This window comes from Sebastes fasciatus, chromosome 2, assembly GCF_043250625.1.
Source record: "Sebastes fasciatus isolate fSebFas1 chromosome 2, fSebFas1.pri, whole genome shotgun sequence".
NCBI lineage: Eukaryota > Metazoa > Chordata > Actinopteri > Perciformes > Sebastidae > Sebastes > Sebastes fasciatus.
Window position 1 is genome coordinate 32,734,980 of NC_133796.1, and position 24,815 is coordinate 32,759,794.

At 39.4% G+C, this 24,815-nt stretch overlaps 3 protein-coding genes across 4 annotated transcripts in view; 2 read left to right on the forward strand and 1 right to left on the reverse strand.

Moving 5' to 3' along the window:
• Positions 1-758: 758 nt before the first annotated feature.
• Positions 759-8,229, forward strand: slc24a5 (solute carrier family 24 member 5). Its single transcript, XM_074620347.1, has 9 exons — positions 759-1,027; positions 1,311-1,490; positions 2,951-3,034; positions 3,243-3,346; positions 3,510-3,610; positions 4,657-4,940; positions 5,044-5,250; positions 7,160-7,261; positions 7,530-8,229. The coding sequence occupies exons 1-9, from the start codon at positions 871-873 to the stop codon at positions 7,850-7,852; spliced, it is 1,542 nt and encodes a 513-aa protein (XP_074476448.1). The 5' UTR covers positions 759-870; the 3' UTR covers positions 7,853-8,229.
• Positions 8,230-9,362: 1,133 nt separating this feature from the next.
• On the reverse strand, positions 9,363-24,458 carry myef2 (myelin expression factor 2). The gene is made up of 18 exons (XM_074620403.1): positions 24,253-24,458; positions 21,995-22,197; positions 21,195-21,247; positions 20,200-20,207; positions 20,011-20,104; positions 18,679-18,870; positions 18,433-18,586; positions 18,285-18,334; positions 18,140-18,200; positions 16,672-16,773; positions 16,609-16,641; positions 15,673-15,717; positions 15,480-15,575; positions 15,248-15,343; positions 15,081-15,140; positions 11,831-12,012; positions 9,880-9,931; positions 9,363-9,734 (listed from the first exon to the last, which is right to left on the reverse strand). The coding sequence occupies exons 1-18, from the start codon at positions 24,360-24,362 to the stop codon at positions 9,571-9,573; spliced, it is 1,755 nt and encodes a 584-aa protein (XP_074476504.1). The 5' UTR covers positions 24,363-24,458; the 3' UTR covers positions 9,363-9,570.
• ctxn2 (cortexin 2) overlaps positions 24,367-24,815 on the forward strand; it is a 14,811-nt gene continuing 14,362 nt past the window's right edge. The window contains exon 1 of one of the 2 annotated variants that reach the window (XM_074620368.1): positions 24,367-24,499. The gene's annotated coding sequence lies outside the window, so the exon portion shown is untranslated. Of the gene's footprint in view, positions 24,504-24,815 lie in introns of both variants that reach the window. The other variant, XM_074620377.1, reaches the window with a different exon arrangement.

Sequence of the window (24,815 nt, forward strand, 5' to 3'; positions counted from 1 at the left end):
ATCGTTCAACCATTTCGTTGGAATATGACAATAGAAAAGACATAATTTAGTTTTACTTTTAAGCGGACGTTTTATTGGTGACAGTAGTTGCTTTCAGTCCAGAATGGCGGAAACGTCGCTTTGCTGCTGGATGCTGATGTTGCAATGGAACGAACAACTGACTTTCATTTCTTGGCAATATACCTTCTTTGATATTTACACAGATCTGTGGATGCGTGTGTGATGCGGATGAAAGCTTCGAAAAATTAAGTAAGTGAACAATTGCATAGAGATTATTTGCCACAAATAGACTATTATATTATATTTCTTCTTCTTCTTCGATTTACAGGCATGCATGTGTGACCAACAATGTATGTCTTTACAAAATCCTTTCAGTATAGGCTATACCAAAACTGCTAACTGCATGAAGGTAAATGATGAATTATCTCTCCAGTTGGTGATAAGATCAAGCATCAAAGCATGGTTCTACCTGCAGAGCTTCAGGCCTTATACTCTAGTTATAAATATTTACAGGCATGCACATTCGTGTTACATTTCTGTAACCAGAAAAGAGAATAAATCATTTTCCACATTTAAAGATGTTAAAGTGTGTTTCTCATGAATCAGGCACCCCTGATGCGCCTCTGGCTGACTGCAGCGTGTTCAAGTCGACAGGAATGACTCGCAACTCGTGATCCCCATTCTTGCACAGCTCCAGACCTTAAAAGATGCTTTCTCCCCCCAATAATCTCTCTGAGCAGCTTGTAGTCGTAGTGTAGCGTTAGATGCAGCGCTCACAAGCAGCTTTAGCAAACATTCAATCTTTTGCAGGCTTTGTTAGAGTAAAGAAACATATGACTCCTTGGAATAATTGCTAATTTATTGACTCCAATGACCATGAATATAGCTCTGCAGAAAAAGAAGAGAAAAGATTTTATACCTTACTTTCTAGGATTTGTAATATTTTTATATTGCACAGTCCATCTTGTATCATTTACAGCAAACACAGCTCAGGAGAGCCACTCTACCAGGGTGCGACGGGCTCTTGGTAAGACAACTTGTAGTGTTTTTTAAATCTCCCATAATAGTCTTATTTGTGTTATTATTATTATAATCTGTTTTAGTGTGTCATAAATTTAACGGCTCATTTTTGTGTGTTTTACAAAGTGTGAGTAATGAATTGTGGCTCAGCCACTGTGACAGTGTTTGCTCTATAATCCTCATGTCTTATTGGCATGAAATACTGTGTAACTGCTCATTAAGAGTTCAAACAATCTCCAGCAACAGGCTGCTTGTTTGGGGTTTGATGCATTATGTCCTGTTTGTTTCAGAGAATGAGACAGATTGCATCCCACCACAGTCCTCTGAGTTTCCTGATGGCTTCTTCTCGGTGCAGGAGAGGAAGGATGGAGGGCTCGTCATTTATTTCATGATCATTTTCTACATGCTTCTGGCTGTGGCAATAATCTGCGATGATTACTTTCTGCCCTCCTTAGAAGTCATCAGTGAACGTAAGTGACATCATTGCATCATTACATGCACTGTAATACTGTTATATATATAGGCCTTCTGTAGCCCCATTATGGGAATAATGAGGATTAATAAAATTACTACTAGGCAAACTTCACAGGATTAGGCTTTACAGATATTGTAGGACTCTTAAGAATATCTAAATATGTGTACAACAGATTGTGTAAAAGTCTATATACATACAGTATATAAGACTGAACAGGGTTTTAATTAATGGAAATAACTTTCATCAGGGTGTGGTTGTGGTGTTTCCACTTGTGTTTCTACTTTTGCTTTAAGAGGATGTCTGTGCCTCCACCATCAATTATACTAACATTAAACTTAATCGATGATTATTTTCATTATCTTTTATTCTATCTATTATTTTTTTTCAATGAATCTGTTAATCGTTCGTCTTATGAAAACTATATTGACTGACCAACAGACCAAAACCCAAATATATTCAGTTCAAAATGAAATAAATAATATGAAACTGAGAACAGCAGTAAATCCTCACATTTTAGAAGCTGGAACCAGCAAATATTCAGCATTTTTGCTTGATTAAATGCTAAAACAATTGTGTCGTATTGTGTTGTATTGTCCTGTACTGTCTTGTAGTGCTTGCTGAAGCATTTCATATTTCTTATTTGTAATAACCTGCCCAGGGACTACAGATGAATATCTCTTTAGCCAACTCTGGCACATTTACATCGAGGTACAAACTGAAATGCTGATTAATGTGCACTGTCCCTGGCAAATAAATAAACTAAATAAATCTATCACTATCTAAATAGTTGCCGATTCATTTTCTGTCAATGGACTACTCGATTAATTCAATGATTGTTAATAAGCTGTAAACTTTAAGGACCAATGTGTCGGATTTAGTGCATCTAGTGGTGTGGTTGCAGATTGCAACCAATTGAATATTCCTCAGCTCACTCCTCCCTTTACAAGCGTGTCGGGAACTACGTTGGCATGCAGGTAAAATTAAAACATGAAAGGCTTTCTATAGAGCCAGGGTTTGGTTTGTCCGTTCTTGGCTACTGTAGAGCGGAGCAACATGGCGGACTCTGTGAAGAGGACCCGCTCCGTATGTAGATATGAAGGGCTCATTCTAACCCTCGAAGGGCTCATTCTAACACAACGATTCTTAGTTTCAGGTGATTATACACTAATGAAAACATACTTCCATTTCTGTTAATAGATCCTCTGAAATGTTACACACTGGTCCTTTAACTAATAAACTTACAGGAGGTGGACAAATAACTGTACGATCTAATGCAATACCATACTTTAGACATAGCCCTACAATAAATAGTATGTGCATGAAGCTTCAGTTATCGTTGCCTGAGCATTTCTGACGTTCTAGTTTGTGCTATTGTTGAATTGGATTGCAGGTGTTTCTATCATTTCATACACACACCATGTAAATTGTCACGTATTCTTCTTGTGTCTCTCTCAGGTCTGGGCCTGACTCAGGATGTAGCAGGAGCCACGTTTATGGCAGCTGGGAGTTCTGCACCTGAACTGGTCACAGCCTTTCTGGGTAATCACACATTAGTATAACAATAATTACAATAATTGTGACACCAGCATCATCATCACTGTCACCGTGTCCCTTCCCAACCCAATGAACTCTCCCACCATATGGAGACAGAAAGGGACTGTGGCCTTTGATTAAGACATTTCTCCTCTTTTTCATCAATACTTTCACATTGTCCTCAAAGCTAAGATGTGCTCTTCATGTGTGTTAGGCGTGTTTGTGACAAAGGGAGACATCGGGGTCAGCACCATCGTGGGATCAGCAGTCTACAACCTGTTAGGAATCTGCGCTGCATGTGGACTCTTGGCCTCTATGGTACTTTCTGACACAATCACAACAATATTTAGACAACCATTACCCACCTGCTAACTACCTGTAAGAGCAGCGGCACCTTTACTGGGTCAAAGCGGAAGAATCGTTGTGAACGTTTGTGTTGTATAAGCTGTAAAACATTTATTTTTGTTTCCTTTGTTATCAGGCTGGGCGCCTCACCTGTTGGCCACTGTTCAGGGACTGCCTGGCATACGCCATCAGTGTTTCTGCTGTTATTGCCATCATTTCTGATAACAAAGTGTACTGGTAAGTATGAGTGTGCGTTGGGAATCTGGTTACATGATCTTCAGCCTTTACAGGTGGTTGTAAAACACAAAGTCAGATACAGCAGTTTATTGCGTCTTGTAACACTGAGAACAACAAATGAAGTGTAGTACAGTACATTTATTACACTAAGAGTACAGCGCAATAAATGTTCCTTACAGTTAATAAGACAATATCACATCATAAACACAGCAATTGCAGTAGCATTCTGTGTTTATGAAAGATTTCCTCGTGTACTGTTATGACATTAAAGGTGCAGTGTGTAGGATTTGGCAGCATCTAGCGGTGCAGGTTGCAGATTGCAACCAACTGAAAGCTTGTAGGAGAACTACGGTGGCTGACGCAAAAACATGAAAACGTGAATGTCCCTCTCTAGAGCCAGTGGTTGGTCTGCCGTTCTGGGCTACTGTAGAAACATGGCGGTCTATGTGAAGAGGACCCGCTCTGTATGTAGATATAAACAGCTCATTCTAAGCTAACGAAAACACAATTCCTATTTTCAAGTGATTATACACTAAAGAAAACATACTTATAAATATTATATTATATATTATTCCTTTAATTATGGTGATAGCACAGTAAGACAGTAGTAGCTTACAAAGAGCTTGGTTATGATCAAGGTATGGAGTTTCATAAAAGCTGAACCACTTTTTTTTTTGTAAAATAAAAAAGATATCAAAACCAAACTAACAAAAAGTAACCAAAAACATGGTTAAGAACAAGCTAACAACTTAAAAAAAGAAAGAAAAGAAATTCAGGAAGAACTCCCAAAATAATGTCTTTAATATATGGATTTTTGTTATTTAAAATATATATTAAAAATCACCTACTTTTTGAGGTCGTTTATACATTGTATGTTTTCTGTGGTAAATCCTCTAAAAGCAAGGTGCATTGATTAGATATTGCCAGAGCTTTCAGATGTTATCACATGGCCAAGTTCCATTCTCTGAAGAAGGATTATATTTCCCACTTATATCCTCAAAGTCAAGAATGAATGTCCATGCTCAACGTGTATGTTTTGTTCGCAGGTATGACGCTGCCTGTCTGCTGCTGGTCTATGGCGTCTACATCGTGGTTCTGTGCTTTGACCTGCGCATCAGTGAGTTTGTCCTGAGGAAGCTGAGCCCCTGCTGCACCTGTCTGGATAAAGGATCTGATGAGAAGACGGAGACGCAGCCTCTGATGGGCTGGAGCGATGATACCGGTCTGCGAGTCCACAGTCGCTCCAGGACAGACAGTGGGATCTTCCAGGATGACTCGGGATACTCTCACCTGTCTCTCAGCCTGCATGGCCTCAACGAGATCCCTGACCGTAAAAAAAATACACACTTATTCTTTATTGCACGTTTTTTGTCATCCATTTGCTTGTTTGACCTTCATGATCCCTGATGATGTGATACTTTGCGTTCCAGCAGAGCATAAAAGTGTGTTTGCCGTGCCGGAGAGCGACCTGAAACGGATCCTCTGGGTTCTGTCTCTGCCCATCATCACTCTGCTGTTCCTGACCATCCCTGACTGCAGGAGACGGTTCTGGAAGGGATGGTTCATGATAACCTTCTTCATGTCAGCTGTCTGGATCTCAGCCTTCACATACATCCTGGTGTGGATGGTCACTATTGTCGGTGAGATCATTGTTCGGCATTCTGTGATGAGCTTGTGCAAACTTTCCTCAGTGTTTTTCAGTTTAGCTGCAGGTGTAAATGAGCCCGTCACACACTGCGTTACTTTGTGGATCACAAGCGTTTGAAACTCGTGAGAAAAATGTCTGATTTACAGAGTAGAATCACATGTTGGTCTGCTGGCTAATTCCTGAGATGCCATTGTCCTGGAAAGTTAAGAGGGGGGTTATTGCAGCTCCAGTGGGCCATGTGCATAACCAGGATTAAAGGGGGAGACACAGTCATGTGAGCCCTGGGTGTATATACAGAAGTACCCACAGGCACGGGTCCAAGAACATAAAACTGATCTAAGATCAGGCTAAAAGGGCAGCCTCATCATGTGACGCTGGTAGGTCTACTGAAGTATAATGAGATTATTATCCCGTAGTCGTCAGATAGGCTCACATGGAAGTAGTCTTATGAAAGCAGGCGGGCATGGGACCGAGCAGGTACAACTCAAACATTCAGTATGTGATTGAGACTGTTGGAAACATTCCTGTGTCTGGGGTTCAAAATATGTTCATATTTGGGTACCAGTGGAGCTTATAGGACTAACTGGAAGTATTTTCTTTCCCACAATGGCCTCCAATCAAAGTAATAGCTGCCATTGGTCATGTCCTCTGTGATATTTCTGGAAATTCAGGTGGTGTATAGTAATTATTGTGAGAGTGATTTCAAGGATTACATAAATATGACACCTGTTGGGTTTTTGGAAAGGCTTTTTCTAATATTTTAGACTAAATTTGACAGTTTTGGGGCAAAAAAAAAATACATAAATTAAAATGAAAGGGATTAAAGGTACAGTGTGTAGGATTTGGTGGCATCTAGTGGTGTGGTTGCAGATTGCAACCAGCTGAATACTCCTCCGCTCACTTCTCCCTTTCCAAGACTGCGGTAACGTGAGCCGCCGAGTGCAAAACCATGGTAACGCCGTTCACCTTGCTCAAAGGCCACCCTCACCATAATAACTACTTTAGGAGCAAAGGAAGTCAGATGGCGGCTGGCGTTAGGTCGTGTCTAGAAGTTAACCCACAAATTGCGAAATCAAAACAAAAACTAGCAAAAACTCTCGCGAGACTCACTACCCGACGACCTATCCTAACCTTAACACTTCAAGATCAATGCCTAACCTTAACCAGCTCATGAGTTTCCCAGTTCGTGGGTTACCCTCTAGACACTGCCCTGGTGGAACCACAATGTCGCACTCTGCGGCTCACGTTACCGCAGTTTCACAAGCGTGTCGGAGAACTACGGTGATCTTCAGGTAACGTAAAAACGTGAAAGTCTCTCTCTAGAGCCAGTGTTTGGTTTGTCCGTTCTGGGCTACTGTAGAAACATGACGGAGCAACATGGCGGACTCCGTGAAGAGGACCCGCTCCCTCGGTAGATATGAACGGCTCATAGGCTCTAAGCTAACGAAAACATGATTCTTAGTTTCAGGTGATTATACACAAATGAAAACATAATTATGAATATTATATTCCATTTCTGCCAATAAGTGACTAGAAATGTTACACACTGTTCCTTTAAGTTCTCTCCACAAGAAGTGCACACCTGGTATCAGGACATAATGTAGGAGAAACAATTACACTGCATAATTGAACAGTTAAATAATGTATGTTAACACATCGTAGAGTTAAGTTTGTGGTTTATTGAAATTTTCCCAGGTGGGCGGTGTTCCTCTTGGGGAATTTGGTCTTATGACCTCAGTATTTCTAAAATCCTGCTGCGGCCCGGCCTCCACTGATTATTTATTAACCCTACAGCCACAGTTAGCTAACACCATCAGCTGCTGTTCTCTCCCTTAAACTAGCTGAATGTTGTTGGAGGAGGGGGAGTCTGATTGTTGGTTTGTATTATTATGTTTACACAGGCGAGACCCTCGGCATCCCCGATACAGTTATGGGACTCACTCTGCTTGCTGCTGGGACCAGTATACCCGACACCGTAGCCAGTGTGATGGTGGCCAGAGAAGGTAAACATAACGATTTGCAATTCACAACAGTCCCGGATACAGTCTGAGGCCAGCCATAACAAGACAGTTATTAAAATCAAGCGTAATTTGCTTCCTTATTAAGTTATTTCTACACATATTTGGGCCCTGAGCTCTTGCTGAAAGACATGTAAGCGGGAACTATTGATTACTCTTCCACCTTGCTGATTCACTTTCCCATCCAAGTAAAAACAAATCTGTGTGACTACAGACTTAAATCCAGTATGTCAACATGTTTTCTGTTGATCAGGGAAAGCTGACATGGCCATGTCCAACATCGTGGGCTCTAATGTGTTCGACATGCTGTGCCTGGGCCTGCCCTGGTTCATCAAGACCGCCTTTGTGGACACCAACAACCCCGTAGAGGTCAACAGCACTGGACTGGTCTTCATTTCCGCCACGCTCCTGCTGTCCATCGTCTTCCTTTTTTCAGCCATTTGCATTAACGGGTGGAAGCTGGACTGGAAGTTGGGACTGGTTTCTCTCTTCTGCTACATCCTCTTTGCCACTCTGTCCATCCTGTACGAGCTGGGGATTATTGGGAATAATCCCATAAGGATGTGCAGAGACTGAGATCTGACCTCCTCAGGACTGAAGCCATATTGACTCAAACAGTCCTACACAACAAAATGAAGCCAAGTGGGCATGGTCTCACTCAAGATATTGTGCCATGGAAGACATGTGCTGGTCACATCTCATGACGAGGATGATCTCCATTAGTGATGTATATATTTCACTTAAGGTGGAAGTGTGCCAAAGATCATTCTCTCGTGTGTGCCGGTCAGATCCAGACATCATACAACAAAAGACCCGTTATCAAGCTCTGAGATGTCCTCCGTCTTACTCAAGAACCATAAACAGAAAATGGGCCGTTACAGGAGCGACTGCAGAGTTCAAATAAATCCATAACTGACAAGTCAGAGTCAAGTAATAAAAAGGTGTCAAGTAAACTAATTTGGCCTTGTCCTTCTTTTTAAGTGGGTTAATTAAGACAAGGCCCCATGTACACAACTCTGATACGCTTTTATGAGCGTCTTTATCTCTGGCCAGGAAGGTAGAAACTGGTAGAAAACAAACAAAACTTTCCACTTGTCTTCTAACTAAAAGGTAAAACTAGAATGACTTTATCAGCTGTGTTTACAGCCCACATGGACTTCAGACGCTGATCTATACTTAGATTTGTAACAATTAAGGCTGTCAAAGTTAATACGATAACACGTTAACGCTAATTTGCGAAGGAGGTTTAATTACGCTCTAAATTTTGGTGAGGAAAAACGGTCATAGCCATTTTCAAAGGGGTCCCTTGACCTCTGACCTCAAGATATGTGAATAAAAATGGGTTCTATTGGTACCCACGAGTCTCCCCTTTACAGACATGCCCACTTTACGATAATCACATGCAGTTTGGGGCAAGTCATAGTCAAGTCAGCACACTGACAGCTGTTGTTGCCTGTTGGGCTGCAGTTTGCCATGTTATGATTTGAGCATATTCCTTTGCTAAATGCAGTACCTGTGAGGGTTTCTGGACAATATTTGTCATTATTTTGTGTTGTTAGTTGATTTCCTGTAGTAAATATATACATATGTTTGCATAAAGCAGCATATTTGCCCACTCCCATATTGATGAGTATTAAATACTTTACAAATCTCCCTTTAAGGTCCATTTTGAACAGATAAAAAAATGTGTGATGAATTTGCAATGAATCACGATTATCTATGGACAATTATGCAATTAATCACAATTAAATATGTTAATAGATTGACAGCCCTAGTAAAAATATAATCAAAAGGGACTATCCTGTTCTACTGAAACAAAAACTACCTCCAATCTTGGAGATCTGGGAATTTAAATAGCTTCCTGTGATTTGTGTTGGAGTCCACGCCTGATCAAATCCATGTCCTTTCTGTTCTCACTTTACTCCAACTGCTGCTTCTGTGTTATTAATGTGGAATTTCCCTACTTTCAAGAGGCCACTGCACGGCAGTGTTGAGCAAGAATAGATCAACAACTCAGGTTCAGTTTACAGGCTGCAAAGAACTTGAAGGACTTTGATCTCAGAAGATTTCACAACCAGCCAGCAGGTTTAAAAATTAAAAAGTTTATTTCTCCAAATAAACTGCCTGACAAATTAAAAAGGGTTTACAAAACAAAAGAGCTATGTAGTATATATGAACAAAAGAAATAACAATGGACTCATGATATGAAGTAATTGTGTTTTTAAAACAAAACAAAAGATCATTGGCAAGAGGGCTGAATGTGGAAATGTGTTAGCGCGACTTCTACAAAAACTCTAGGCGTTCCGATCGATACGGACGTCCACCTCTCGGCCGTTGATCTTGGTTCCATTCATCATCCTGCAGGCCTTCTCGGCACTCTCGGGAGAGTCAAACCTCACTGTTCCACAGCCCTTTGACTTCCCGTTCTCCATCTTGATCTCTGCGAACATCACCTGGCCTGCAGTGGACAAGAATGAGCAATGAATGAATGCAAAGTGTCGGTGAATGTTAAACTCATTTTGGCATTCGTGTCAGAGAGAAGTCTTTGAGTGGCTTGTAAACTAAGCAATAAAGATTGAATTCACACTAAGCAAGAGACGTACCGCAGAGACCGAACTTCTCTTTCAGCTTTTGCCATGTCAGATCATAGGACAGCTGCAACACACAAATGTATACTTCAGTCAGTACAATTGTCAACATTAATATATTTGAGGCTAATGAGGCAGAACTACTACAAGATGCAAATAAAAAGATGAGTTCATCAATAAAGCATATAGTGCACATACATCTAGAGATAATTAATCCATTAGTTGTAAACTATTGAATTAATAGCAGACTAATTTGATAAATCGACTAATTGGTTTGAGTCATTTTTTAAAGAAAAAAAAGGTCTAAATTCTCTGATTCTAGCTTCTGAAATGTGAATATTTTTGGTTTCTTTACTCCTCTATGACAGTAAACTGAATATCTTTGAGATGTGGACAAAACAAGACATTTGAGGACGTCATCTTGGGCTTTGGGAAACACTGATCAACATTTTTCTGCAGATTAAGCGACAATGAAAATAAGAGAGTTGCAGCCCTAGTACAAATTCATCATCAAAAGAGTCTGACTCAGAGGGAAAATATGCCAAGAGTCAAAACCTTCCCTAGAAGTACAGCACCAGTTAAGTCATCTAAAACACACTAATCATGAACTACTAATTTACAGCATCATTACCATTTATGATAATGTGCAGCAAGCATGGGTTGTTTCCCATTAAAACCATAATCAACACTGGGGAGAAAATATATTTATCAATGAAACCATCAATAAATAAGTGGGGAAGTCCTCGAGATGGGTCTTTAACTCCAATCCCATTTAACCCCCGAGACCCCGACTACGGTCTTTCAGAGGCTGTAGCTGGTTCAGCTTTAAAACTAAAGTGAAAGTGAAAAACTGGCTTGGCCATTTTCAAAGAGGTCCCTTGACCTCTGACCTCAAGATAGGTGAATGAAAATGGATTCTATGGGTACCCACGAGTCTCCCCTTTACAGACATGCCCACTTTATGATATCACAAAAACCATGCAGTTCTTTGAATGCAGTGTGCAAATGTGTTATTTTTTGCCTATTCTAAAATGATGCATTTGAATATTTCTGCCTACTGGGGTCTCTGAACAGTCTTGATTTACATAAAGTGGTTATCCCTGTAAAGCTGAGACTCTTGTGGATCCAATGAGCCCAACTGTATTCATGTGTGATGATGTTAGTCCTCATAGTAGCCATTTCATTGTAGTGAGACCATTTTTTGAAACTTGACCTCACTATATAAAATGACCTGTGGTGACCTCTAGGATAATCACAGCCTCATGAAACTTTACAGTCACAAACTAGAGAATTCAGAGGATGGATGGCTTTCCTATCTAGAATGACAATAAGGGGATTTCTGAGCAGTTCCACAACAGAAGTGCTCGCCATCCAATCTCTGAAAAATATAATTTTTACAGAAATCTCCAAATGTCAAAAGTGTTTGATACCAAATCACAGCATGGCTTTTTCTATGGTGTTCCTCAAGGTCTTGGTGTCTTAATGTGGTATTTTGGAGGGATTATGATGATTTGAGTGCTAAAAAATGGTTAAATTTAGCATCAAATCTGTGTAACAAATGGTATCAACCTAAAAATGACTACAACACGAGACATAATAGAGCATGGGAATGACCATCATATACTTCTGTCATAATGTTCTAAGCCCTTATACACTTTCACAATTTATTTTAATTAATTAATTCATTCATTCATTAATTTGTATTTCTGATTTATGACTAGAACAATGTGACACACAGTGCTGAGCTCAAATTAAATTATTAAATTAATCTTCATGTTCCCAGCTTTCAGATGATGTACACCACTTCTATGTGACATCTACTGTTGACCTGCTATCTCCCCCTAAAGACCCCCTGTACCCCCTTAAAATGAAAAAAAAAGGTCTAATGTGGATCTCAGAGGGTTAACAGACTTCTAATTTTCTCTACTAGCAAAGTTAACTCACATAATATCTAACACACACTTACATTTCTCACAAAGATCTGACAGCCTCCTTTGGACCCGGAGCCCCGGTCAGACATGCCTCCACCCATGTGGCCCCCCCCACCTCCGTAGCCACCGAAGCCACGGTTCATGTCCATCCCTGACATGCCCATGCGGTCAAAGCTGGAGCCCATCCTGTCCATCGACATGTTGCCCATTCCACCACCTGCAAGTAACACACACACACACTCATAACATTAGAGAGCAATTTAAACTAATGTACTGTAAATTTTAATACTTGTATATTAAAACTGCCATACAATAATCATTAAAATGATGCCTTTCACCATCTTATATATAGCTTTTCATTAATTTAGTCCAATGACATGTCACTGAAGTGTGTGTAAACACTGTAAAACCGTACTGGTGTTCAGTCACATTCAGTCCAATGTCACTGTGACATTGTTTGTACAAGAGAAGCAGACTTTGAACCTGTACTTATTCTTCTCAATAGAAATAGTCTTGCAAAATTTCTCCTCACGCCTTTTCCATTTTGTATTTTCTGTAAAACTCCATGGGCCTGATTTTAAATTGCGCAACGCCAAGTACAAAGCGGTGGGTTTTCAGCGCACAAACTGTGTGGGCGTCTCCAAGGACACCTGCTATTTTGGTTCATGTATGTGCAGCGGTGCAAAGTGCAAAAGGGCTGAAGTGGAATAGAAATTGGAGGGTGTGGTGATTCATAAATACACTCTTTGTCAATAACTGTGAGGTACGACAACAATAGCTCAACAAATGGAAAGGCACGTCTTCAGGCAATCATATTGTCTGGATGGAGCAGAGCGGCACGACGTGAACACACAGCACCACAAATCTGCAGCCAAGGGCAGATGGTATGGCTTTTATTGAATTTGTACAACGATGATAGAAATACATACAAAAATGTAGATGAAGATGTTTATATGCACGCATCAATCCAACGCTATTTCAGTTTAAAGTCTACTGTATCTCGTGTTTAAATGCCACTTTTGCTAAAAAGACAGTTTGATTGATGAGCCGCTATAACGGACCAGTGTGATGTGTGTAAAGGTGTATGGGGTTATTCTGTTATCCTGGTGCCATTTGCACATGATTTAAATTAAAAGGTAAACACTGGATGGCCGTGCATAATGGCAATAATAATAATAACAGCTGGAGTGCTACTTGCACAGGTCGTTGCACCACCACAAAAATAGGGCCAAATTAAAGATATAATAGTTTTGAATTTTCAACAAGTTCTCATTTTATTTTAGTTTTGACTTTTTGATTTCATTCTAGTTTAGTTTTAGTTAGTTTTCAGAGTGTGTTTGCTAGTTTTAGTTTAGTTTCAGTCATTCAGAAAGGTTTAGTTTAGTTTTTATATATTTAGTTTTTCAGTAGTTTAGTTTGTGTTTGTTAGGGCCAGGTACTGTACAATGTCTCAGAAGTAAATAGCTACATACATACAAAATACATGGTTGGAGAACTGTGTAGGAATGGCCATGAAGTTTAATGTTTAATCTACACGCTACTTTAGTGTCGGATGTGAAGCAATTGCGGCATAGCGCCATCTCCTGGATGGTCAAGTCCGTTCAGTTTCTGTGTTGCAATGTCTCAAGAGTTGACGGAAATTCATGCCGTCTCCTTTTTCAACTGAAATTAATTTACTTTCATCTTTATTAGGTTTTACCCAGGCAATATCCTTTCAGTTTAGTTTTTATTAAAAGGACAGTTTATTTCAGCTTACTAACAATATTTTTCACTGCTTATTTTCATTTAGTTTCAGTTTTAGTTTACTATCATAAGCCTGGTCCAAATCAATGAAACATTCTCCACTGACATCATAATCACAACAACAGGTTACTATGGAGCCATAAGATTTTTTTTCAATTTCATACCTCTGACAAAAAGGGAGATACTAATGTTGGTACACATGTAAAATAAAAAAAGGGGAAATAAAACTATTTTCTTCCGTACAGTCGTGTTGAGGAAAATACCTTAAATCTAGTAATAACACAGGACCGGGTTAAAATTCCATCCATCTCAAAAAGAGGCTTGTTCACTGCGTTACAAAAGACGATGTTAGTGTTAGAAGAATTGTGAAATGTCCCAAGATTCCACTGTACACCCAGATGCCAAAAGGGTTTTTCAGGTTTCCTCATTCTTGAGCAACACAACATGCACATTAGATTCTTTCTCATGCTCCCTGTGTCTGGCTGCTCACAAGCATGAATGACACAAAAATAAAATGTTATGGCTGTTAGTGCGTATTAGGGCTGGGGCGATTCGTTGACGTAATTGACACGAAAGCATCCTGGAGCGCTTTTTCAGGACGGAAGTAAGACTGCACCACAGTCATGTTTAGTTTTTGTCCTGACCAAAGTATGATATTTTAGGATAATCAACACGCGTTTCAATGTGTTCTTCGTCGCCCTACAGACTGTTGTTACAGTCTATAAATCGTTTAAATTATTTCCCTTGCCCCACACTGATGCAAAAATACATTTGCCAGCAATTATCTTAACTGCATATTACTCTAGTGATGTAATGGGTTGCTGTGAAATACAGTGATTAAATTAATCTGTGTCACAGCTATCCTTTTGAATTTGAGGTCCAGTATTTTTCTGATCAGGCATCTGACAAATAGGGTCCATTATCTTGTGACATCTGTTTATTTTCAAGAGAAGATTAATTAATAAAATATTAAATCAGACATTTTTTATATTTATTTTGGGTAAATTAATTGTTATATCAATCGGGAATTTAAAAAATAATCTTTAGAATAATCAATTAGTTAGTTAGATTAATCGACTAATAAAAAAAAAAAATTTGATTAATCAAGGAAAAAATAATTGTTAGATGCAGCACTAGAGAATATGTATATAGTATGCAAAGTAGATTCTACAGTACTCAGGGACTTCATGTTCTGTTTAAGGACAACACATGAGCAGAGCCAATGCTTCTGATTGAGGGACAGTCTCTCCAGCTACTGGGCCTCCTTGTTACCCATTTTACTGACCCTTAATGACTTTATACATCATGGTAGACAAATACTCATTCCTCCTTTTACATGATTGGCTATATAAACTGTCAAAAGACTATAAAATGGTAATGGCTAATAACTTTCAAATGTCAACAGTAATAAAGTGGCCCGTGGCTCTGCTCGAGAGATTACTGCCGCTTAAGTACCTCCAAAGCGAATGTGTATCTGCAGTATAGGGGAAGAATTGATATAGAACAGATTTAGAAAAGCTGTGGATGGAATATCTAACGTACCTATTCCAGTCCCCATGTGCCCCATGCCACCACTTCCCATGCCTCCTCCAAAGCCTCCACCTAAAGAAGAGAATGCAAGTTGGCGCAGCACACAAAAAGCAATCTCCAAACAACCCAAAACTAGACAGAGGAACCTCTGCTGTGTTTACAGTTTAAGTATCACTTACCCATTCCTCCAAAAGAATCACCAAATCCTCGATTCATTTGCATGTCACTGTGGCCAAAGTCACGGTCCATCCCGCCCATTCCTGACCGGTACATATCTCAACAAAGAAAAAAAATGTAACCTTAGATTTAAGTTACCAATAACACAAAGGTGCATCTCAATGTTTACAGTTAGTATAACATGCTAGAGCTGAACCTCATCTCTGCCCAGTAGGAGTGAATACGCTCACTTACCTCCCATCCTCCCACCTTGCGCCATGTCTCTCCCTCCAAAGCCACCCATGTTGCCCATGCTGTCCATGCCCCCAAAGCCCCCGCCACCACTCATTCCTGTCAAAAGCAGCACTAAGTTTGAACATCCCTCTTTCCTTCCCTCTGCAAAAAGTTGACAACAGTCTTTCACAGGAAAAACTAGCAAAAACCTTACCTCCTCCAAGTCTGTTCATTCCACCGTAACCTTGAGAATCCATACCTGTGGAAGAAGAGGAGGTCAGTCAGGCCATGACAAAACACATACTGCTTTCTGCCTTTGTCTTTTCTTTATTTTCTAAATAATGGTGTCTTGTAAGCCCGTTTGGTCTGGGCATATTATTTATGCATGACACAATAATAATAAAATACAGTTTTTAAAAAATCCAAAGGGTATATTGCCCTGGAAGGGTACTGTGTGTAGCCTGATTTTCAAACACTGTACAGAGGAGCGTAGTAGTGTTAAAGTCCTGTATTTCAGCTGGTAGGAGCTCTGCTTGTCTTATCACTTTGAACCATATTGAGGCTGCTGCAGGGTCAAAAGATGAGCCATGAAAATGTCAGCCGAGACTTGACGGATGAATGGTTTACACGTTAACTGTATGTTGGTTTGTCAGCATATTAATTATTACAGAATGATGTTCAATGCCGTTGATTAATGCCGCTTTGTGGTGCTAATGTGTGGACCAGCTAGTGGAAATTAATCTGATTCTCTGATAAGCATTTGTGGGCTGAAAAAATGACAGATTACTCATTCTAAAAAAAAAACAGAGGTTCGAACTATTCAAATATCTATTTTTGCGTATTATGTCCATAAGAGGGCAATATGAAAGACATAACTACTTGTATAAGTATATTTATTTCAACACAAACACGTCTTTTAAAAGAGATCTATGTACCTACACATTACAAGGCAGGCAGCCACGGTAGTGCTGCTTTTTTTCACAATCGAATATCTGTTTTTTGACAATTTGAATATATATGAATGTAGAGTATTCGCCAACAGCCCTAATAGAGACAGACTGGTTACCAACCCAGTATGTGATGTACTGTTTGTAGGATGTGTGAGCATTTCTGCCAAAACATAACTACACATATTTGAGAGGTGACTGACCTCCAGGCCCCATGGAGCCCATGCTGCCTCCTCCTCCTCCTCCTCCTCCTCCTCCTGCTCCACCTGCTGCTCCTCCTCCTCCTCCTCCTCCTCCACTGCTCAGACGGTTGGCATTTATAGGCTGCCCTCCTGGCCCCAGTCCCATGCCAATACCACCTAGACCCCCTACACACAAAATACAAAAGAAAAAAGAGGAAAGTTTGAACTATGTAATTTACTAGCACAGAGTGGATTACATAACATATGAATTTATACAAAGCATCAATACTCAAAGTGAAGAAAAAGAGTAAAGTGAAGAGCAAAGATCTTTACATGATGCTTTACTGCATCAATGTACCATCTCTCAAGAAAGGAAGATGCACTGCTCAGGGCGTATTTAAAAAAAAGTACAGACATTCGTTGCTGTTGGGTAGAACAGATGTTATTTATTCACCCATGTGTCATATTGTTCAATATTTCCACATCCTATTTTTTGTGCAGCGAGTTTTTACTTTCAGTGCAGACATCAGTCCATTCCATTAATAAACAAGCACACCATAACATGGGAACCTGCTACAACTCCAATTGACTGATGTTTTTTGTTAATACGATGACTTTCACTAGACAACAACTACTACTTACAAGTAATTAATCTTTACCAATACCAATTAGGGCTGCATAATTAATCTAAATTTTAGCGAAATCGCAATATGGCCTCCTACAATTTTTAAATCGCAGGAGGTGCAATGTTTGTTAAAGGTGAAATATGTGTCAAATTAGCATTTTAAATGAAATGCTGTGCTGCAGAGATGTCCTGGCCTACACATCATATTCTAAAGACTTAAAAAAACAAAAAAAACATCTATGTTTGTTACAGATTCCCACAAAAATCACACCTTAATTATTTTAACAGGTTTTTCAATGAAAATGAGAATAGTGATGTAAAAACTATCATTTCCTCTAATATCGCAAATCAAATCGCAATTGCACTGTCAGTCAAAATAATCGCAATTACATAATTTTTCAAAATCATTAAGCCCTAAATACAATACAAAATAATGTTTGTAACCAGAGTAAAACAAGCATATAGTTTGGAATTTGATCAATAAAGAAACAACATAAAATGCAGATTTTCCATCTAAAAAAAACAATCCAGTTACTGTATGTGTAATACATCATTTTATACAATAAAAACCTGGCCCTTTAATTAAATGCTAAAGAACTGTTTAAAGAAAGTTTAAATATTTAACTACAGTGGTGACCGCTACTTTTTTTATCATGGTGCGGTTACGTGTGAAGCAGCATGCAGATGACAGAAAACATCAAGCGGCCGACAGCTATCAGACTTTCATTAGCACACTGAACATGTCCGGGCCTTTCTAACGTCACTGTAAAATATCTATGCAATTTTAATAACATGTGCCATACGTTCCCGGAGGGCATCACACCTCTTACACTGACAATATTAGTACTATACACTATTCACTGAGCGTATTACAATGGATATGAGTTTGATATCAACAGCTGACAGGGGGGGTAACAGTGTACTCACGTGGTAACTGAGGTGATTTCTCTACTTGACGGAAATCTTCAGGAGGAACAGATTTCTCATCCTGTAAAACCACACGACAAATGTTAAAATTATTTTCCACATCCTCTGTATAACTTAAGTTATATAATAACTAAAGATTACATACTATTTTAACGTGCATCTGTCTGTCAAATAGCATCTGTCCATTGAACATGGCTGAGTCCAGAGTCAAGGAGAAGGTCACGGTAAAATTGTAAAGCATTACTTTGTGTGCTTGTTTTTTCTCTATTTTAGTGTGCAACTCTGAAGGATACATATGGCCTGCACCGCCTCCAGGGACTGCTCAAATGTCACTGTTCCCATCCCGCGGCTCTTGCCGTCTTTATCCTCCTTTACATCTGCTCGTTTCACCACACCTGCCATGCCAAACACCTCCTTCAACTTCTTCCAGCCCACCTTGAAATCCAGCTGAAAAGCAACAGAGAGACACCGTTATTTTCAATCAACATGAATCATCATCACTGCCTAGATTTGGAAATTGTTTATTTCTATGTTCTCACATTGGCCACAAACACTGTGGTGCCCAGTCGTCCAGCCTGCAGTGCATGGATGACCTCAGGTGGGATGTTGGGGTTGTTGGCGATGGAGTGTGGGATGTTCATCCCACCAGGCCCCATGTCCTGCCCACGAACTCCCTGCTGACCTCCGCCCATGCGCTGCAGCACACGCCGAGCATGCTCCCCATCAGGGTCCTTGTAAGAAAATACATCACAATTTAATTCTGATCTCGGATAACATGGCAAATCAGGATAATCTTGAGTCAGTCAGGTAAGGGTTGTACAACTAATAAAAAAACAATTGTACAATGCAATTCCACACTCAATCGTGTTATCTGGTGATACTACAGTGTCTATCATATTTCTAGTTCCACTAACATTTTAATGCGATGTAATGAGTGCTACAATTATTTGTGACCTATTACAACTCTTTCAAACCTCTTATGGATAGAATCTATAGAAAAGCCAAAAGCAAAGTGAAATCAATGTTAAAGAGAAGGTTTAAATGTACAACCATCTGTCACTGGGAACTACAGTGAAAACCGAAGACCGATCACGTCTGTCCGGGGCAAAATTGATCACTATAAACGGAGGATTATTATAACACATTTTGTTTTGTTTTTCTCCATCTGTCATGCAGATTACCATCTAATTGACATTTGTACATTTATTACATGAATACAAAGCTATTAACAGGCCAGCTGCCAATTCTTTAGCCTTTTCCCTCTCCAAGGGCCCGTTCGGGGTGAGGCTTTGCCGTTTTTTGGCCCACTCTGTGTCACAGCAGTGCGGGCGGTGCATGTGTATGAACGGCCTGGGCTCCGCGCTCACACGGTGAGCAGCATGGAGGAAGGCGGGCGCCGTTCGTCCACATATGCTGCCTGCGCTGTGATGGCGCAGAGCTGGTGCACAGAGGTGCTTTCCCTGTGCATATTTGTTTTTCATTGAGAGAAAATTACTCTTTCTCCCGTCATGATTACAAAGTTACCAGGAGGCAAAGTATACAGGGAGTAAAATAAAAAACAAAACTAAAATTGAATTAACATAAGCCTACTGTATTTTTTAAATATTTTTCCATGTGTTGTCATATGAACACTGTAAGCGGACCACTTGATTACTATAAGCAAACTATTTACACAGCATTTGTATAGGAATGATTCTGTCCCAAGCGTTTTGGTCACTATGAGCAGTTGATCACTGTATTTAAAAAAAAAAAACATTTAATAAACTGTAGTGAAAAACATAAGCAAATTCACTTCTTGAAGCCAAAAGTTAGTTGTTAAAGACAACACTATAATCAAAGTTTTCAGTTTTTAAACCAGAATTTGCTCTCACCTCCTTGATGTTGAGAGGCCTTCCACTCAGGTCATGCTTATTCATGGTTTCTATCGCTTTCTTCACAAACTCCTCATCTTTGAACTCCACCACACTGTTGAATCAACGAAACAGAGGCATCCGATGACTCCAAGCTAGTGTAAAATTAAAAAGAAGTTCTATGTCTGAGAACGTAAGGTAGTGTCTTACCCACAACCCTAACCAGGGGCCATCACAGGAGTCCAGGTAGCACACATATCCAAAGTCGAGGGAGTGAACAAAATACAATTAAAACCAAGACAAAGCAGTGGAACATAAATAAATAAATCTAATGTATCAACATGCTTCTACTGTAGTATTTTCTATAGTGCATGTCGGCCATATTTTGCCCACGAGCTTGAGCCAGCAGGTTTTTGGTTGTGTTTAAGTCTATGGCAAAGATTTAAAAGCCAATAAGAGCATATTTGTTATCATTATCTGAAGCAATGTTGCCAATTAATACTTTTTAAATAATAAAACAAAAATTGTTTTCATATATATATATATATATATATATATTACAATTTTTAGTAACTATGCATTGTAAATTACCTGAAACATTTTAACGTTTTGAACTGGACACAAGGTAGAAAATAAAAAAAACTGTATTAACAAATTTATTTAGTACATTGTTTAGGATTGACCAGTTTTACCACTGCAATAAAGAAAAATATTGTGGTCCACCTTTACATCTATCGTATGCATTTTGCCATTTAATATAAAACATAACGATAAAAAAACGATACAAGATCTTTCAGGGCTGTTTTGTTCCTTTGAAGAGAGAGCTGTTCCATATAACAGAATTGTAAAATAAGATTTTGAGACATGAGGGTCAATCAATAAGACATATCACACAACCCACAGTTCCCTTTGGAAAATGGCCAAACAAACAAACTTTTACACCAATTGAAATAACAACAACAAAAGCAAAAGTGCACTCTTAGATGAGTTCATTAGGCTACTTTTCCAAAAATCAACAGGACATCTCCCTTTCAAATGAATATCAATCATTAGCCATCTATTCGGGCTCTAAACACAACCCACAGTATCTCCAGTTCAGTAACTTAGTGAGACCCAAAGGATCAGAACCTAAAAGAGCACTTGATTAATGAAAGCCTGCTGAGGGCATTTAAAACCTCGTGCAGCAAGTTGGCCACATCACTTACCCTTGACTTTCCTTCTCCATCCTTAAAGAGCTCCACGTATGTAACCTCACCAACTACATGAGACATACAAAGGAAAAATACCAAAAGAACAAAGGAATTTAAGTCACCAAGTCTTCCAGTCGCCGTTGGCCTTGGCAATGCCGCTACAGATGGAGATGTCCCATTAATGATCAACAGTCAGCCCAGACCAACATCCCACCAGACAACACCATGCCTTTCTGGGCAGTGACTGAGACACCCAAAGGCCAAGGCCAGAGAGAAACACAGCTACATTAAACCTGGGAAATTCAAAACACTTCAACATGATCAGTTTGTCAACAGATTCCATTCATGGCAGTTGAGAGTTTTACGCTGTCCTTTGACCTTTCAAAAGGCGTCTTGAGACCCCATAAATCAGAAAGTAAAACATTGCAATATTTTCATTTATATAATCGAGATTCACCTTGCAACAGATGCAACAAAATCATTCAACAATCAATTCTACGACTGGTTTGAGGTTACATTTTGGAGCTGACAATGCCATAAAACAAGTAACAATGTAACTAAGTTCATCTTCCCACAGACATATCAGCCCAAACTAAATTGGTGTCCATCCAAAAGAATTGTATTAAAACTCCAATATCACACTGTGTTGGTTCCATACTACGTATATGCGCTAAGTACATCCAGAGAAAGCTACAAACTAATTGACTACTGCTAGAAGCAGGATGCAACATCTGGTAATAAAAGGGGTCAAGAACTTCTGGTCAGCTGAAGAGAGAGAGAGGGGGAGAAACCATCCCCATCACTGGGGACATTACCTTTCTCACGCATTAGATCTTTAATGGCCTGCCACTTCATATCATAGGGGATATTGCTGATGAACACCCGGTTCCTATGAGAACCCTTCTTTTCTCCAACATGTTTTTCTTTATAGGGATGGAAGCGGCTTCCTCTTCTGCTCCCGGAGGACTTCTCTTTAGCATCATGCTTTTCTTTGGGGGGCTTAGTTTCTTCAGCATCCCTACAAAATGCACAACGCTACAAGTCAGAGAACATGCTTTCTCAAAACAACATTCGGAGATCACATACTGTAGACTAGGGCTGCAGCTAACGATTATTTTCATAGTCTCTTAATCTGTTGATTACGTTCTTGATTAATCAATTAGTTGTTTGGTCTATAAAATGTCAGAAAATGGTGAAAAACGTTGATCAGTGTTTCCCAAAGCCCAAGACGACATCCTTAAATGTCTTGTTTTGTCCACAACTCAAAGATACTCTCAGTTTACGGTCATGGAGGAGTAAAGAAATAAAAAATATTCACATTTAAGAAGCTGGACTCAGGGAATTTTTACTTTTATGTCTTAAAAAAATTACTCAAACTGACTAATTAATTATCAAAATAGTTTGTAATTAATTTAATAGTTGATACTAATCGATTAATCGTTGCAGCTCAACTGTAGTCTACACATTAAAAGACATCTCAATACATTTATATGAATTCATTATTAATTTGTTAGGTTCCTATTGTGTGTTTTGCATGTCGGTGGTAATGTGCTTTTCTTTACACTGAAATAAAACTTTCTTCCATACAGACGTTAAGGCCACTACTTACCTTGAGGACAAATCATCAAAAAGGTCATTAGGCAGCACAATACAATCTGAACACTATTATATATATTTTTTATACAGAGCCTTGTATGGATATGTGCTAGGACATCTTTGGATTCCTATTAGGGCTGGGCAATATAACGATATACATCAAAACGAAATAAAAATGTCTATCGTATATATTTTTCTATATCGTTTATATTGTGATATAGGCTAGGCCAACATTTTTTTTTTTCTCTCTCTATACTTTCACTTACAACTGTTACCTTCATTTTGCACTCAGGTTCTTAAAATTAGAAAATGCTCTTGTACTTTTAATTTGACAAGTATTTAATTCACCCAGGAGTATACATAAATAAGTTTTAACAGGTGGGTATTTCATATATATGTATTTATTGAACTACTAGGAAAAATTTTTATATCCTGATATATATATATATATATATATATATTTATATATATATATATATATATATATATAGCGTGATAGAAGATTTTGGCCATATCGCCCAGCTCTCATTCCTCTGAGTGTAAATGGAGATTATTTCGCAATTAATTTGCCTTTTCTCAACAAGTAGATCATGTATAGTAACCAGGGAATGAACTGAGCACCTGCCACCTGCCAAATAACAGGATAAATGTTGGCTGTGGCAGGTAAAAAATTCAGGTCACCTGCCACCATGGCAGATGGGTTTTCCTTATATTAAGAAATATCATTGTTAAAAAGCCATTCTAAAGCCTAAATAGATACAATAGTCATAGATTAAGGTTACATGATATATTCCATAATACAGTCTGGTACCACTGACTCAGTGTTTACAGGTTTAAAGTGTTCTACCTAGATTTCAGAAGTGGCAGACAAAACAATTGAGTGGCAGGTAAAACACGTTCAGTGACCTGCCACAGTGGCACGTGAGGAAAAGGTTAATTTCAGACCCTGATTGTAACAAATCAGATAAATTATTTATGTTGAAAAAAAAGCATTTTTAATGGCTTCGTATTATTAAATTCTATAATGTTAAGACATGTTCTCTGCTGTAGAAGCTGTAATCAGGTGAGGTGTGAGTGGCTGATGAAATGCTAGCTTAGTTCATTAACACCAGCTGTAACATCTGTAACAGAGCACAGGCTGTTTGATATATCTGACTAGTGTCAGAGTTAAGCTAGGGTTAGCTTGTTTCAGTTAGCGTTAGCAGGACAGCCGAGGTTAGCACACAGTAACATAAACAGTTGGCCCATTGCATCATGATTAACCTTACAGAGACAGCCTCGCGTTTAGACTCCACAGGTAGACATTATATAGCAGGCTTTTAGCTACAACCCAACATGTATATCAGCCGGGTGCGGTCACAGTGTTTGATAACAGGCGCCTCGGCTAACAATAGCTAGCATCACAGGACTCCATTTTACGGCTAAGCTAGGTAACGGGCTGCAGAGAGAAGGGGACAATGCTTCAGCCTTCACTCACGTCTTCACGCCGTTAGGTGTGTCTTCAGACGTCTCCTCGGGTTCGGAGTGGACGGATGCAGTAGACTCTTCTTGCTTTGGCTCCTCATCGAGAAGTATAACATCTTCCATGTTGAGGTTTGTGTTCCTCCTCTCAACGCAAGATGCCCTGTCTGTCGCTACGCAGTTCAAAACCTGATGCGAGACTTCAGCCTTCAACGCGAGACTTTGAGCTGTTGCTAGGCAGCACATAGGATGGATATCATATAGTAGGTATTAGGAGACTGATTGTGAGGATGAACACAAATAACACATTTGAGTTAGTAGACAGTTTATAGGGGTCAGCAAGTGAATGAGTGAGTGTGTGAGTGTGTGAGTAAGTGAGAGAGTGAGTGAATAAGTGAGTGAGTGCGTGACTGAGTGAGTGAATAAGTGAGTGAGTGTGTGATTGAGTGAGTGAGTGAGTGAGTGAGTGTGTGAGTGTGTGAGTGAATAAGTGAGTGAGTGTGTGATTGAGTGACTGAGTGAGTGAATAAGTGAGTGAGTGTGTGAGTGAGTGAGTGAGTGTGTGAGTGAATAAGTGAG